Here is a 14,250-nt window from a genome sequence, read left to right as displayed (position 1 = left end):
GCCGTTTAACTTCACATACGTATATACACAAATACACACTTGATTAAACTTCATACATTATTGCCAGCACACTTCATATGCATATCACAGATACCGCTTTTACTGATTTCCCTATGTCTCTCAGGCCTCACAACTCATGAGAAAATCTACACTTGGATTGATCAGTCCCAAGCTTAATGTAGGTCTCCTCATACGCACATAAACCTACAGTGCCTAAAACCAAAATTTGATTGAATGTGTAGCACAAGGTCACACTCTATTTCCTAATGCACTGAGGCTGCACCGTAACCTGATGCTTGTTACGCACCCCTCCCTGTAAATTTGGTGTACGCTTTTTAAATGGCACAACATAGCTCCTACCCTATGAAAGAGTAGAGAGTGTCCAGTCCAGTGAAAAAATGTGCATATATTTTGCCACTTCAGCGTTGTTGGGCCGAAGCCATCGGCATCAGTTATGGTACTTACACAGCCTTTATATATACTTTAACCAAATACAGACTTCAAAGCCCTTAATATTAGAGTGTCCAATCCGCGTCTGCCTTAAGTCAACATTTAAGTCAACGTCTAGAGGTCAATAGGCCATGTCATTTTCTATTTCCCCACAATAAAAGCAAAGTACAGCACACAAATAAAGCAGTTAGTTAGTTATATTTATATACAGCAAATTATACAAGCAAATTCTCCACTGCCTCTCTCTGCTTATTCCCACACAGATTGTTTTCTAGAAATAGCCGAATCAGGATTTAGAATCTTCTTATGTAACCAACATTTGCCCACACTGCCCCCAACACAGAGAATCGTCATGTAAGAGCTTTAAGCGCATCTCACCTGTGGCCACCAGTGACGAGTCGTCTCGGGCTGGGTGCAGTCGGGCACCTGTCGGCTTCAGACCCGGCTATGACCTGCCTGCTTGGAGTGACGCCAATTTCTGTCATGTATTTCTATTCTCTTCAACCACGACAGAGATTTCACAAGAACTCAACTTTGAAGTTTAAATCAATAGCATACAAATTTATTATACATGACAAATTAAAACAATCATATAATGATTACAAAAGAGTAATAACAAGAGAGGCAGAGACCGAATTCACCTGCTTGTTCCTCTGCAGAGGGAACCGAGAGGTCGGAAAAGGTCCGCTGTGTGCTACCAGCGGACCCTCTGCGAAGCGCTCTGAAAACCCCAGCCTGTGAAGGCCTGCTTTTAACCACCACCTAACATCTTTCCACATGTCCAAATAAGGACGTGTAGATGTTTTTCTCGGCTACTTGGAAAGTCCTGGCGCTGGGCCGTGTTATCTGTCCAGCTCCAGCTGCATCTGGCCCACCATCAACCTCCCAGTTCCTTTCCCAGGTCGGCGTGACATTTTGAATATTTCCTTAGGAACAGCTTGGATAAACATTGTTAACAACAACAGATTCTGCGAACACGGATTCTGCGAACCCAGTTTACGCAAACTCTTTCACCCCACCCCACACGAACCCATCTACTCTCTGTACTTCTCTCATAAGCAATGATCAATTTTACTGCTAAAAGTAAATGTAAATGTCTGTTTCCTGGAGTCTATCCCAGATGCTCCCCAGACAACAACCCTGCCAAACTGCAAGGGTTGAGGAACAGTCACTGCATCTTAACTTGACCCGAACAGATTGTTCACTACCTATATAATAATATATGATATGATACATAAATATACTACTCTAGCGATGGCGGGATTCTGGGACGCCAACAGTCGAAGTCCGGCCTCCAGCTGTTGGTTGGTCCAATCGGTCTGTCCATTGGACTCTGGGTGGTATCCAGATGACAAGCTGGTCTGGGCCCCAAGCAACAAGCAGAACTCTCGCCAGAACCTAGATACGAATGGAGGTCCTCAGTCCGAGACGATATCCCTTGGGAACCTGTGCAGCCGGAATACGTGCTCCAGCGCAGCCAAGGCCGTCTGCTTGGCCGAAGGCATCTTAGCCATGGGAACAAAGTGGGCTAAATGGGAGAATCTGTCGATGACTGTCATGACAACTGTGTTACCTTATGATGGTTGCAACCCGGTGACGGACTTCAATGCAATGTGAGACCAAGTTTGGTGAGCGCAGGTAGGACAGGCATCGACGTACTGCCGGATGTCACGCTTGGACCGGGGGCCACCAGAACCATCCTCCTACCACGAACGCCGTTCAATCAGCTCCTGTATGTCTACTTCCCTCTTAGCTCTGGTGGCACAAGCAATCGGTTAGGTGGATCCTCCGGAATGGCCGGAAGGGCTCTGATAGCCTCTTTCACCCGGCTCTCGATGGACCAGGTGACTGCCCCGACCACACAACCGGCTGGAAGAATTGGCTCGGTTTTCTCTGGCTCGAACTCGACCTCATGGATCCTGGACAGGGCATCCAGCTTGCCGTTATTGGAACCTGGGCGATAAGACAGGTGGAAGTTAGCCAGCGAGCCTGGCATGAAATCAAACATTTCGGCGTTTAGAGATATTCCTTAATTTTTGTGGTCTGTAGAAGCTATGAAGGGCTGTTCTGCTTCCTCCAGCCAGTTTCGCCATTCCTCCAGAGCTCCCTTTACAGCTAACAACTCACGGTCGCCGATTTCGTAGTTCCTTCCTGCTAAAGTTATCTTGCGTGACATGAAGGCGCAAGGATGTAGCTTATCGTCCGCTGGATCCCGCTGGGAAATGACTGCCCCGATTCCTGAATTGGATGGTCTTGGATGTTCTACCTCCACCACAAACGGGCCGGATCGCGCAGCTGGAGAATGGGTGCCGAGGTGAAGCTCTTCTTTAGAAGCTGAGAGGCCTGCTCCGCCTCTTCTGTGGAGGGTGGTCACCCGCCTCGGGTGATCACCGGAACTGGACCTTGGAAGATGTGAGGGTGTGAAGAGGGGCAGCTAGCGAACAGAACCTCCGGATGAACCGATGGTAGAAGTTGGTGAACACCAGGAACCATTGAACCCCTCGTGTCTCATGCGGCATTGGCCATTCCTCCACCGCCTGGGTTTTTGCAGGATCCATAAGCACCTATCACTGAGAGGTGACAAACCACAGAAATGACACGGTGGATTTGTGGAACTCACAGTTCTCCACTTTAACGAAGAGGCGAAACTCGAGAGCTGCTTTAAGACCTTGCAAATGTGGAGTCAGTGTTCCTCTTCGAACCTGGAGAAAATCAGGATGTTGTCTAGGTAGACGAATATAAAAACATTAATCACGTTACCAAGAACGTTGTTGACAAGGCCCTAAAATACTGCAGAAGCGTTGGTCAAACGGAACGGCATCACGAGATGTTCGTAATGACCGTTGGGCGCGTTGAAGGCGATCTTCCATTCATCTCCTTCTTGAATCCTGACTAGATGGTAGGCATTGCAGAGATCTAATTTGGTAAACACCTGAGATCTCGATAGTCGATGCAGGGACAAAGCGATCCTTCCTTCTTCCCACACAAAGAAGAATCCCGCACCTGCTAGTGATGAGGTGGAGGAGTCTGGGCACCAGCGCGTCATCCAGATACTCCTTCATGGCCTCTTGCTCCTTGGGTGAGAGCTGAAACAATCTGCCCTTGGGTGGAGTGGTCCCAGGTCTTATATTGATCACGCACTCGTGTGAGCGATGAGGGGAAGGTGATGCTGCTCTCTGCTTACTAAACACAGATCAAAGATCATGATAACACTCTGGTACCTTATGCAGAAAGACTTCCTCGGTGGGGCCTCCCGCCGCTGCCGACTTCTCAGGGTATTCTGGGGCTGAGCGCGGTCAGTGACAGGTACAGTCACAGTCCTGGCCCCACTCTTCAATCTCCCCGGTTCTCCAATTCAGGCGAGGGTTATGCAGTCACAGCCACGTATGGCCTAGTACTGTCCTGTTTCGGCCATAGTTTTGGTTTTATTCTGAAGGACTTCCTGTTTCAACCACACCACAGCTGGAGAGACAGGAGTGTCTCTCTGGAGTAAGTGATCCATGAGGCCGTGAGTGGCTGTATAAAATAAATTAAAAACAGCTAGGCAATGGACCCATGTGCACAGCACGAGACAGGATTTGAGGTTAAAGTGATTTAATAAGGCTTGTAGTCCGACAGGCAGAAGTCGGTACACAGCAGGGGCAACCAGGTACAGGCAAGGCTTAGGCAAATGGTGGTCAAGACAGGCAAAGGCCAACACTCACGGCGGCGAAACAAGATTCACAGGCTGGACAAGAGACCAGGTCAGGACTAGGCAATGGTCAAACGGGTTCTGGAATGCTGGAATGCTGGCTAAACAAAGCTGACAATCTGGCAACTAGATGTGGTGAGTATTGGTGCTTAAATGCAGGAATCTGATTACTGATAGTTTCCAGATGGTGTGAACCGGAAGCAAAGCAAGAACTAAACATGATATTAGCAAAAACCGGAAGTGCATTAAAATAAAATACAAAGTGGCAACTGAAAGTCCAGGTTATGACAAAAACACTAAAAACACCAAAAAATAGGGGAGTGAATAGAGGATAGAAGACCGAGGAGTTGTGACTGCCATCTGCGGTGCCCTATGGAGAATACAACATGAGCTAGGAACCGAAGCAAACTAGTAAAAGAAAAGACTCTGGTTGTTGGGAGTCTTTCAGGTTATCAGTTGAGACACTTATTTGTTATCACTGCCAGGTTTCCTTCTCAATGCTTCTGGTTTTTACTGGTTACAGCTCAGTGAAAGATTCCTGAGGCTTCTCAAGACTAATTAGACTTTTGTTTTAAGTCATGCATTGAACATTGAACGAAGGATGAAGGCTCCACCTCAAATGGTGATGTAATGTGTGATTGTTGTGCAAAGAACCTGTGCGCCCCCAAATATCATCCTGTCTTCAGCGTCAATACTAGTCTGTGGTTTAATGTGGAGACCTCCTATTAGTAGCTGAGCACAGTGTCAGGGAGTCAGTTCGTCCTTCTTTTTTTTTTTTTTTTTTTTTTTTTTTGTTCTGTCCAGCAGTTAAGCAAGCAGCATATATTACGCTGAATGCCATATTGTGATGGACAGCTTTGCTTTAACAAGAAGAGTATATATAGAATATATATACTCTTCCTGATTTATGGTTTATTTAATGGTTTATTTAGCTAATCCAAAATGTGTGTGATGTTGCTGTGTTGGTGGACAGGTTAGGTTTCTGCTTCTGTCAGTTCGTCCTTCTCCTCTACCTGTTTTGGTGACGCTTTGGTGGTAAACTTCACTTCACGTCCACCTCCATGTCAGATCACTTTTATTTTTTTATTTCCACTACTGTGGGGAACTTGCAGCATTACCTGCACACACGGTTCTGCTTGGAGCCTCATGTACAAAGACATGTAGATTTTCTTACTAAGCCCTTGGGGCCTCGTATAAAATTGGCTTGAAGTTTGAAGTTATGAAGGGTTAAAACCGGGCGTAAGTATGAATCTACGCCTAAGGTCAGATGTATCAAAAGCTACATAAAGTAGAAACGTGCAAAAATTGAAAGTAGCTCCCTGGCTGGCATAAGTACTTTTCTACAGCTACTGGTCCATTGGCGGAACCAAGAGGTGAAACTGGGAAATTGTAAATCATGTGAAAACAATCATCTCAACCCGGAGAAAAACAATAAAAAATTAATAGACAGCCGCAGTTCTGCAATTAGATGACATTATCTAAAAATATGAGCAAAACGGCGCAAACATATAATCTACATCTGGTAGAGGTGCCCATTCTTGTTTCAAGAAGCCATGTGACCAGCGCATATCCAGCTTTGGGAGCATCCAGAGGGAGCTGCAGACCGGTCGGGTAGCCAGCTGTGTGGGACGCAGTCATTCGTATGTCAGCAAGGCATCAAGTTCTCATATTATGAGGTAGATCAGGGCAACATTAAAGCGCAGTTTGAGTCAAGAGCCAGTTTACCTGATGTGATGAGACTCATTGACTGGACACATCGCAATCAAAGCAACGTAGCAGGATGAAACATGAGTCACAGGAAACGTTTTTATTTCATCTGCGTACAAACAATCTGTTACGCACAAATGCAGTTGCGGTTAGCAACATTGTATAGAGGTGTCAGGTTTAACGATGATCCATTCATTGTATCAGATTTGAAGCTGGTACCAGATCGATGGCTTCTTGGTCAGTAAATAATTGCACAGAACCTGTGCGCTTCCAAAGTACATCCTGTCTTCAGCATCAACACTAGTCGGTGGTTTAATGTAGAGAATTCCTATTACTAGCTGAACACAGTGCAGAGGTTTAGACACTGACCAGACACCCAGGTCTTTGCTGCTTCTGATTGGTCCAGCTGAGTGTGTTTCTACTGAGCCTTTATTCTCTATCTCTGCTTTGTTTCATTATGGCCGTTGACAAATAGTTGTGCTTCTTTTAACACAGACTGTTCATATTCCGCCACACCCGGACGCTGTTCCAGTCAAAACATGCAATCTACTCTTGCCTCACTAGAACCTGTAGCCAACAGTTCACTCTGATTCACTGGGTCTGATTTAGGGAAATGGTTTGTGTCACCTATGACTCAGGTAATAAGACAAATGAGGATCCTGTTGAATGGTTGAGTTCAGCTTCAGGTGGAGACCAGATCCTACATCCAATTTGTTCCTGTACTTTGAGGAAAGTGTTAGAAAATGGCATAAAAATCATCAGAAACATAGGGGTCAGGTCCCATTATTGAGATAAATATATATCCAGAAATGCACCTGTGTGTGTCTGTGTATAAACAGTTATCACCACACAGGACTGACCTGATCCCTGAACTTACAGTAGTCCTGCAATACGTCCCTCATTTGTGGATGCTTCTGGATGCAGAAGCTTAAACCTTCTTAGTGGTGCATTTCAAAACAAAGTCGAACCTCTGGACTGACAATGGAGTAAAGCGTGTGATGTTAAGTATGGGATGTTTGAAAAAATTTGTGATAGTACTGGATCTTGTTCAGGAAGGTTTATGTTGTCTGCTCTCAAGTCCACAGAGTCAATGATGCACTGATTTACACCGAGGTCTGTGTTTTGTATCACATTTTTCCACTGTGTTATGACTGATTTGCAAGATGTATTGTTTATTGCATACTTCCATCGCTTTGGCACGTTTGAAGCCTTTAGCAAACAAAATTTGTAATTTTGACATTGGAGCAGCTATTTAGGCCTGTGTGTTAACTGTTTAGAATGTGGAGTGTGCATGAATTAACAAATAAAACTGTAATATATGAATCTGAGAATGAGACAGACATGAACACATGAACTATGTTCAGTGACAATGTTTCTCTGACAGGATCAAACTATCACTACAACAAATCACAAAGAGACACTGAGGAACTAGACCCATATAACCCAAGGCTAGGATAAAGAGGTTCAGTAAATGTGTTGTTGAAGGTATGAAGGTGGATCAGTTTGTCAGAGGAGACTCTGTAGAAGGACAGAGAACCAGCAGGACAGTCCACATACACTGATACTCTGTGAGACACAGAGGAGGAGATGGATCTTACTATGTTATTATGTCTGACAGAGTAACCATCCGCATCAGAGCAGAAAAGACTCCAGGACAATTCATTGTATCCAAATATATAGTCTCGATTGTTTCCTTTCCTTCCAAGTCTTCTGTAACTCACTGATACATCAACTCCACCTCTCCACTCAACCTCCCAGTAACAGCGACCAGTCAAACCATTACTACACAGCAGCTGAAACCAGTAGTCAAATCTGTCTGGATGATCAGGATAGGACTGATCCTCCTTCACACGTGTCACCGTCTTGTTGTTGTCAGATAGTTGTAGTTGTCTGGTCACTGTGTTTGTGTCGATGGTGAGTTGACAGAAATCTGATGGAGAGAACAAGACACAATCCAGCTGCAGTTATTGATCTATTATCAGTTTGACGATGACTCATGACAGTTTGAAGATGGTTGAACTTTGCTGATCGCAGTAAAAACACACTTACACTTGCTCAGGCCTGGTGTCAACCATCGGACTCCACCAGGCTCCACCCTGAAAGGAGGAGGGGGTCAGCGCACCAAATGCAGACATAGACATTACATTCCAATTTCTGGGATAGTCTCCGGGAAACATTTAATGAAACACTTTTTATTATTCGCTTATATTGGGCCAAAAGTTAAAACAGAACCAGATATCTAGCTCAAAGTTAATGCCTTAGTCTGAGTGGGGCAGAGAGAGTAAATAACTCATATCTGGGACCACAGGTTCTGTGGCTGACAAGCTTCTCCTGCAGGAGACCAGGTTCTCCCAACACTCTGCTCTTTTCTCTCTCTCCCTTGTTGATAATATGTCATCACTTGTAATAAACCTAAAACCATTTGTTTAAACCCTAAAGCAGTGGTGGCAGTTTATTTCAGTCTAGAAACTACACTGTAAATAAATCCCTACATCTACATCGTCTCCTATCAGGCAATATATGTAGTTGTGTTTATACCTGAGAGTGTCCAGTCTCTGGTGTGGATCCTTCAGTACAGACAGAAGCTTCACTCCTGAGTCTCCTGGATGATTGTAGCTCAGGTCCAGCTGTCTTAGATGGGAGGGGTTGAAGCTCAGAGCTGAGGCCAGAGAGACACAACCTTCCCCTGAGACCAGACAGCCTGACAGCCTGAAAACACACAATGTTAAAGCACAGTTACATACTACACTTTGGATTCGAGGCACATTTGATCATCTACTGTACAGTGGAGAGAAACACTAAGAACTATTTAATAGGTTCCTGCTTGAAATGTGATCTGATATTCAGTAACGTTACAAAGAAAGTCTAGAAGCTGGAGTCACACACTAACAAACCTGGTGAACAACTAATAAAATAAGGATGAAGGTATAATTTCATATCTCAGAATATTTGAACCCAAGTTTTGTGATTTAAAGGTTTAAACAGCTATTTGAGCTGCTATTCAGCTATTCATCTTCCACAGTTAATACTTAGTGCCTGTTCATTACCCTGGTTCTGTAGTTTGAGCTTATTAAAAACTACTTTCCGGACAATGTGAGTGTGACTGTTCACGAGCTGCACATTTTTTAGATAATGTTTAGCTTCATGAATCCTGACCTGAGAGTATCCAGTCGACAGTGAGGACTCTTCAGTCCATCAGACAGTTGATTCACTCCTGAATCCTGCAGGTTGTTGTTACTCAGGTCCAGTTCTCTCAGACTAGAGGACTGAGAGCTGAGAACCAAGGACAGAGCTTCACAGCTTCTATCTGACAGGTTACACACACTCATTCTGAAAGGCAGAGATGTGGAGAAAAAATGTTTTGTCACAGCCTGGACTCACTTCCTGTTTTATTTTCTTGTACTTTCGGTTTTGTCTTGTCACTTTTAGTTTAGCTTTACTTTGCAGTCACATGATCTCACCAGCTGTTTTCCATCAATCATTACTCACCTAGTATTTAAGCACCATGTCTTGCCATAGTCCCTTGCCAGATTGTCTGCGTTTTCATGACGAGCATTCAAGCGTTACCTTTGTGTTCAGTCCCGTGTATGATCCGGTTTTGTTCCAGTCGTTTTTGTCTCTTGTCCAGCCTCTGATAATAGTGAGCCGTGAGTTTGACCATTGCCTGTTTTTGACCTCACTTTTGCCTACTACCTGTCAGACCTTGTTTTTGCCTGCATCATGTATGATATCTGCCTGCCTGACCACAAACACATTAAACTGCCGTCTTTACTCAAGTCACGCTGTTTTCTTCTTCCTGGAGTTGTGACAGAACAATCTGTCCAGAATCGGACACAGCCGGCGCCCTGCATCTGTTTAAGGTCGGTAAATGATTTTGTTTTTGGGGTGCGTTGACAACACGTAGTTGCGATGGCTTTTACCTGCCCGAGCCTGCCATAGGACCTCCGCTGGTGCTTCGGGGAGCTTGCGAAGGATTATGCGGAAGCCTCCAGTCTGAAGGTCCGGCTCTGCACAATAAAGCAGGCTATTGGTATCCTGGAGGGGGAATTCTGGTGGCTTGACTACCCCGGAGTGGAGATGCTTTTTGAGAGGCTCCAGTCGGTGCCGAGGGATTTGGCACGCGCTCTGCGTGCAGCACCCGCCAGCGTCTCATCAGCTGCTCCCGCTTAGAATTCCTGTCGCCGCCTCCCGCTCATGTTCCTGTTGCTGCTTCACAGGCTCCAGCTCACGTTCCTGTCGCCGCTCTGTCAGCTCAAGCTCACGTTTCTGTCGCTGCTAAGTCGGATCCAGTTCAAGTTTCTGTCGCCACATCACCAACTCCAGTTCACGTCCCTGTTCCGGCTTCGCTGGTCCCAGCCCAACACCTGTCGTCGCTTCGACAAGTGTTAGGCTGGTTCCAGCTCACGGTCCAGGCGCCACCTCGTCGGCTCAAGCCCGAGTCCACGCTGCTGCCATAGATCCCCGGTCTGACCCAGTCCCCTAGCCTCAGCCCGGGTCCGTTCTCCAGAACCCGCCGTCAACCCCCGTCTCCTGTCAGGATCCAGTCCATGCCCTGACCCCGTCCTCTGATTTAGTCACGGCGGTTGAGGAGATGGAACCCACACCCAGTCGTCTGCGTTCCGGACAACGCTGGCAAAAGCCCGGATCCAAGGCCCAGGCTCCAGAGGCCTTGGCCTCTGCAACCAAGTGACCCTCTCCTCCAGCAGAGGGCCTTCCCGGTTCACCAGACAACAGTCCCACCTCTATCGCAGGCATCCCAGACAGCGTTTTCCAGTGTATCCGTCTCTAATGCACACCTCCAGTAGTGTTCCTCTTTGCATATTATCTGGGGGGTCCAGGGAGCGCCTTTTCCGAGAAGCGACAGCTCTCATTCTTAGACATCCTGCACTGCGCGAGGCCCTGGGATTCACTGAGCTGCAGTCGGAGCCTGCCTCAGTTCCTGCGTCTCAGCCTGCCTCAGCCTCCACGTCTCAGGCTGCCTCAGTTCCTGCGTCTCAGCCTGCACCGGTTCCTGAGTCTCAGCCTGCTCTTGTCTGCCCCGAAGAGGGGGTGCTCAGGTGGACATTTTTTTGCTTTTTGGACATTCTGGTACATTTATATGACTCCCTGGTTCATGTTAAGACACTCCTGGTGTGTTAGAAGTACACTCCCTACTTCACATTTTGCGAGTTTATCCAATTTGGTTCAAGAACCATCGGTTTCAAATTTCCCAGACTGTGTACGTCTGCAGTCTTTTAACCACTCACAGAACCAGCTTTGGCCCTGCCCAGGCAAACCTGGACCCCTAAATGTACCTGAAACATTGTGTTTCAGTCCCTCACTGTGCACTCTGGCGTAGTAGGTGGCGGTAATTCAATTCAATTCAATTTTATTTATATAGCGCCAAATCACAACAAAGTTATTTCAAGGCACTTTACAAAGTAGGGTTTAAAACCTCACACAACTAAACCCAACAAATCCCACATACAGCAAGCATTTAATTTGACAGCAACAGTGGAGAGGAAAAACTCCCTCTCTAACAAGGAAGAAACCTCCAGCAGAACCAGACTGGATGTGGGCGGCCATCTGCCTCGACCGGTTGGGGTGAGAGGATAGAGAGATAGAAAAGCACAGCAACAGCAACAAGCAACAACAAGCAACAACAGAGCACAGGCAGGATGGTTGGACCAGGGACTGGATGCAGGCAGGATGGTTGGATCTGCAGCTGCCCATCACAGACACCAAACTTTGAGTCCAATGATACCTGTAGGTGAGGACAGAGAGGGAGAGAGAGTGGGGGGGGAAGCACAACTACTGGAGAGAAAGAGACAAGGTTAGTTAAACATGGGACAATGATAGGAGGTTATTGGACAGAGGAGGTAGAAGGAAACAGAGGAGCTCAGTGTATAAATTAAGTCCCCCAGCAGTCTATGTCTATTGCAGCTTAACTAAGAGATGGTTCCTGTGACTAACAATCATTGCCAGTGACCTGAACCATCTCTAACTATAAGTTTTATCAAAAATGAAGGTTTTAAGCCTAATCTTAAAGGTGGAGAGTATGTCAGCTTCTCGAACCTGAAGAGGGAGCTGGTTCCAGAGGAGAGGAGCTTGGTAGCTAAAAGCTCTGCCCCCTGTTCTACATTTAAACACTCTAGGAACCACAAGTAGCCCAGCGCTCTGAGAACGAAGTGTTCTGCTGGGAGCATAAGGAACTATGAGGTCTTTAAGATAAGAAGGAGCTTTATCATTGAGTACTTTGTGGGTAAGTAGGATAATTTTAAATTCTATCCTACATTTTACAGCAGCCAGTGCAGAGAAGCTAATGTAGGAGAAATGTGATCTCTCTTTCTAAGTCCTGTCAGAACTCTGGCTGCAGCATTTTGAATAAGCTGTAGGCTTTTTAAGGAGCTGTTCATCAGCTATGAGTTCAACATCCTATGAGTAAGGAGTTACAGTAGTCCAGCCTAGAGGTAACAAATGCATGGATCAGTTTCTCTGCATCGCTCCGAGAGAGGATGCTTCTGATTTTAACTATATTTCTAAGGTGGAAGTAGGCGGTTCTGGAGATTTGTTTAATGTATGATGTCAAAGAGAGATCCTGGTCAAAGATGACACCAAAGTTCCTCACAGTAGAATCTGAAGCTAATGTTATGCCATCCAGGGTGGCTATCTGACTCAATAGTGTCTCTCTCAGATTTTTAGGCCCAACTATTAGAATCTCGGTTTTTTCTGAGTTTAGTTGAAGGAAGTTTTGGGACATCCAGGATTTGATGTCTTTTAAACAACCCTGAATTTTGACTAGTTGATCTGTTTCATTTGGTTCCAAGGACATATATAGCTGAGTATCATCTGCGTAAAAATGAAAATTAATAGAATGCTTTCTAATAATCTCACCTAGAGGAGACATGTATAGACTAAACAGAATTGGACCCAGCACAGAACCCTGTGGTACTCCACAGCTAATCCTTGTGCATGTGGAGAATTCATCATTAACATGAACAAACTGGAATCTGTTCAACAAATAGGATTTAAACCATCCCAATGCTGTTCCTTTAATCCCGATTCTATGTTCTAGTGTCTGTAATAGAATGTTATGATCAATTGTATCAAATGCAGCACTAAGATCTAACAGGACAAGGACTAGAAACTAGACCATTGTCCAAAGCTAATAGAAGATCATTAGTGACTCTAACCAGAGCTGTTTCTGTGCTATGATGTTTTCTAAATCCTGACTGAAATTCTTCGTACAGGTTATTCCCACTCAGGTGGACAGATAATTGTTTAGCCACGATTTTTTCCAGAATCTTGGAAATAAAGGGTCAATTTGAAATGGGCCTATAGTTGGCTAGTTGTCCAGGGTCAAGGGTTGTTTTTTTCATTAGAGGTTTGACCACAGCCACCTTAAAAGCCTGTGGTACATAGCCTAGTTGTAAAGATTGGTTGTTTTGATTTAATATGGACGAGCTGATTAAAGGTAGAACTTCTTTGAGTAATCTGGTTGGGATTGGATCTAAAAGACAAGTGGACGACTTGGAAGAGTTAATTATTGAGGTTAACTCCATATGAGTTATGGGGAAGAAGCTGTCTAGGTAAGACAGAGGATTTAATAAAGTTAAAGTTGATGGATCTAGACAGTGCTTTCTGTCATTTGGAAGAAGTCGCTGCTGAATGTTTTTTCTAATGATGATAATTTTATTAGTAAAGTAGTTCATAAAGTCATTACTGCTGAGATTTAAGGGAATAGTAGACTCAATACAGCTATGACTCTTTGTCAGCCTGGCTACAGTGCTGAAAAGAAACCTGGGGTTGTTTTTGTTTTCCTCAATTAGGGAGGAATAATATGTTTTTCTAGCAGCACAAAGTGTTTTTTTATATTTCATTAGACTGTCCTTCCATGCAATTTACATTTATTTTGTTGGAACGCCACTGTCTTTCTAGTTCTCTAGTCCTTCGCTTTAGGCTGCGGATCTCTGAGTTATACCACGGAGCTGACCTCCTCTGATTCACTGTCTTCTTCTTCAGAGGAGCCACTGTGTCTAACATTGTACGAAGAGAAGCTGCAGCATCATCCACAAGACAGTCAACCTGTTCATAAGGATTAAGGTGACTGTTCTCTGTATATCTACAAGACATTGAGCCAAAGATGATGGAATCATCTGCTTGAATCTGGCAACAGCGTTGTCAGATAAATATCTGCTATTGTAACATTTCTTTCCACCTGTTATAGGGTCAGTTGTGCTAAATTCAAAAGTTAATAAGAAATGGTCAGATAACAGAGGGTTTTGGGGAAGAACTGTTAAATTATCAATTTCAACCCCATATGTCAGGACAAGATCGAGGGTGTGGTTAAAACGATGAGTGGGTTCATTTACCTGCTGTGTAAAACCAATAGTGTCTATTAAGGAGTTAAAAGCAGTGCTGAG

The 14,250-nt window shown here is 45.0% G+C and overlaps 2 protein-coding genes across 2 annotated transcripts in view; both read right to left on the bottom strand.

Annotated features, from left to right (window-relative positions):
- Positions 1–5,120, bottom strand: part of LOC129604569 (uncharacterized) — a 239,458-nt gene extending 234,338 nt beyond the window's left edge. The window contains exon 1 of the mRNA XM_055511488.1: positions 829–5,120. The gene's annotated coding sequence lies outside the window, so the exon portion shown is untranslated. The remainder of the gene's footprint in view (positions 1–828) is intronic.
- An 813-nt stretch (positions 5,121–5,933) lies between these two features.
- Positions 5,934–14,250, bottom strand: part of LOC114861868 (NLR family CARD domain-containing protein 3-like) — a 34,910-nt gene continuing 26,593 nt past the window's right edge. The window contains 4 exon segments of the mRNA XM_029161538.3: positions 5,934–7,778; positions 7,898–7,944; positions 8,387–8,557; positions 9,005–9,178. Of these exon segments, the coding sequence (XP_029017371.3) occupies positions 7,246–7,778; positions 7,898–7,944; positions 8,387–8,557; positions 9,005–9,178 (925 nt within the window). The 3' untranslated portion in view covers positions 5,934–7,245.

This window comes from Betta splendens, chromosome 9 (assembly GCF_900634795.4).
Source record: "Betta splendens chromosome 9, fBetSpl5.4, whole genome shotgun sequence".
Classification (NCBI taxonomy): domain Eukaryota; kingdom Metazoa; phylum Chordata; class Actinopteri; order Anabantiformes; family Osphronemidae; genus Betta; species Betta splendens.
This window is presented reverse-complemented; position numbering and strand designations above follow the sequence as displayed.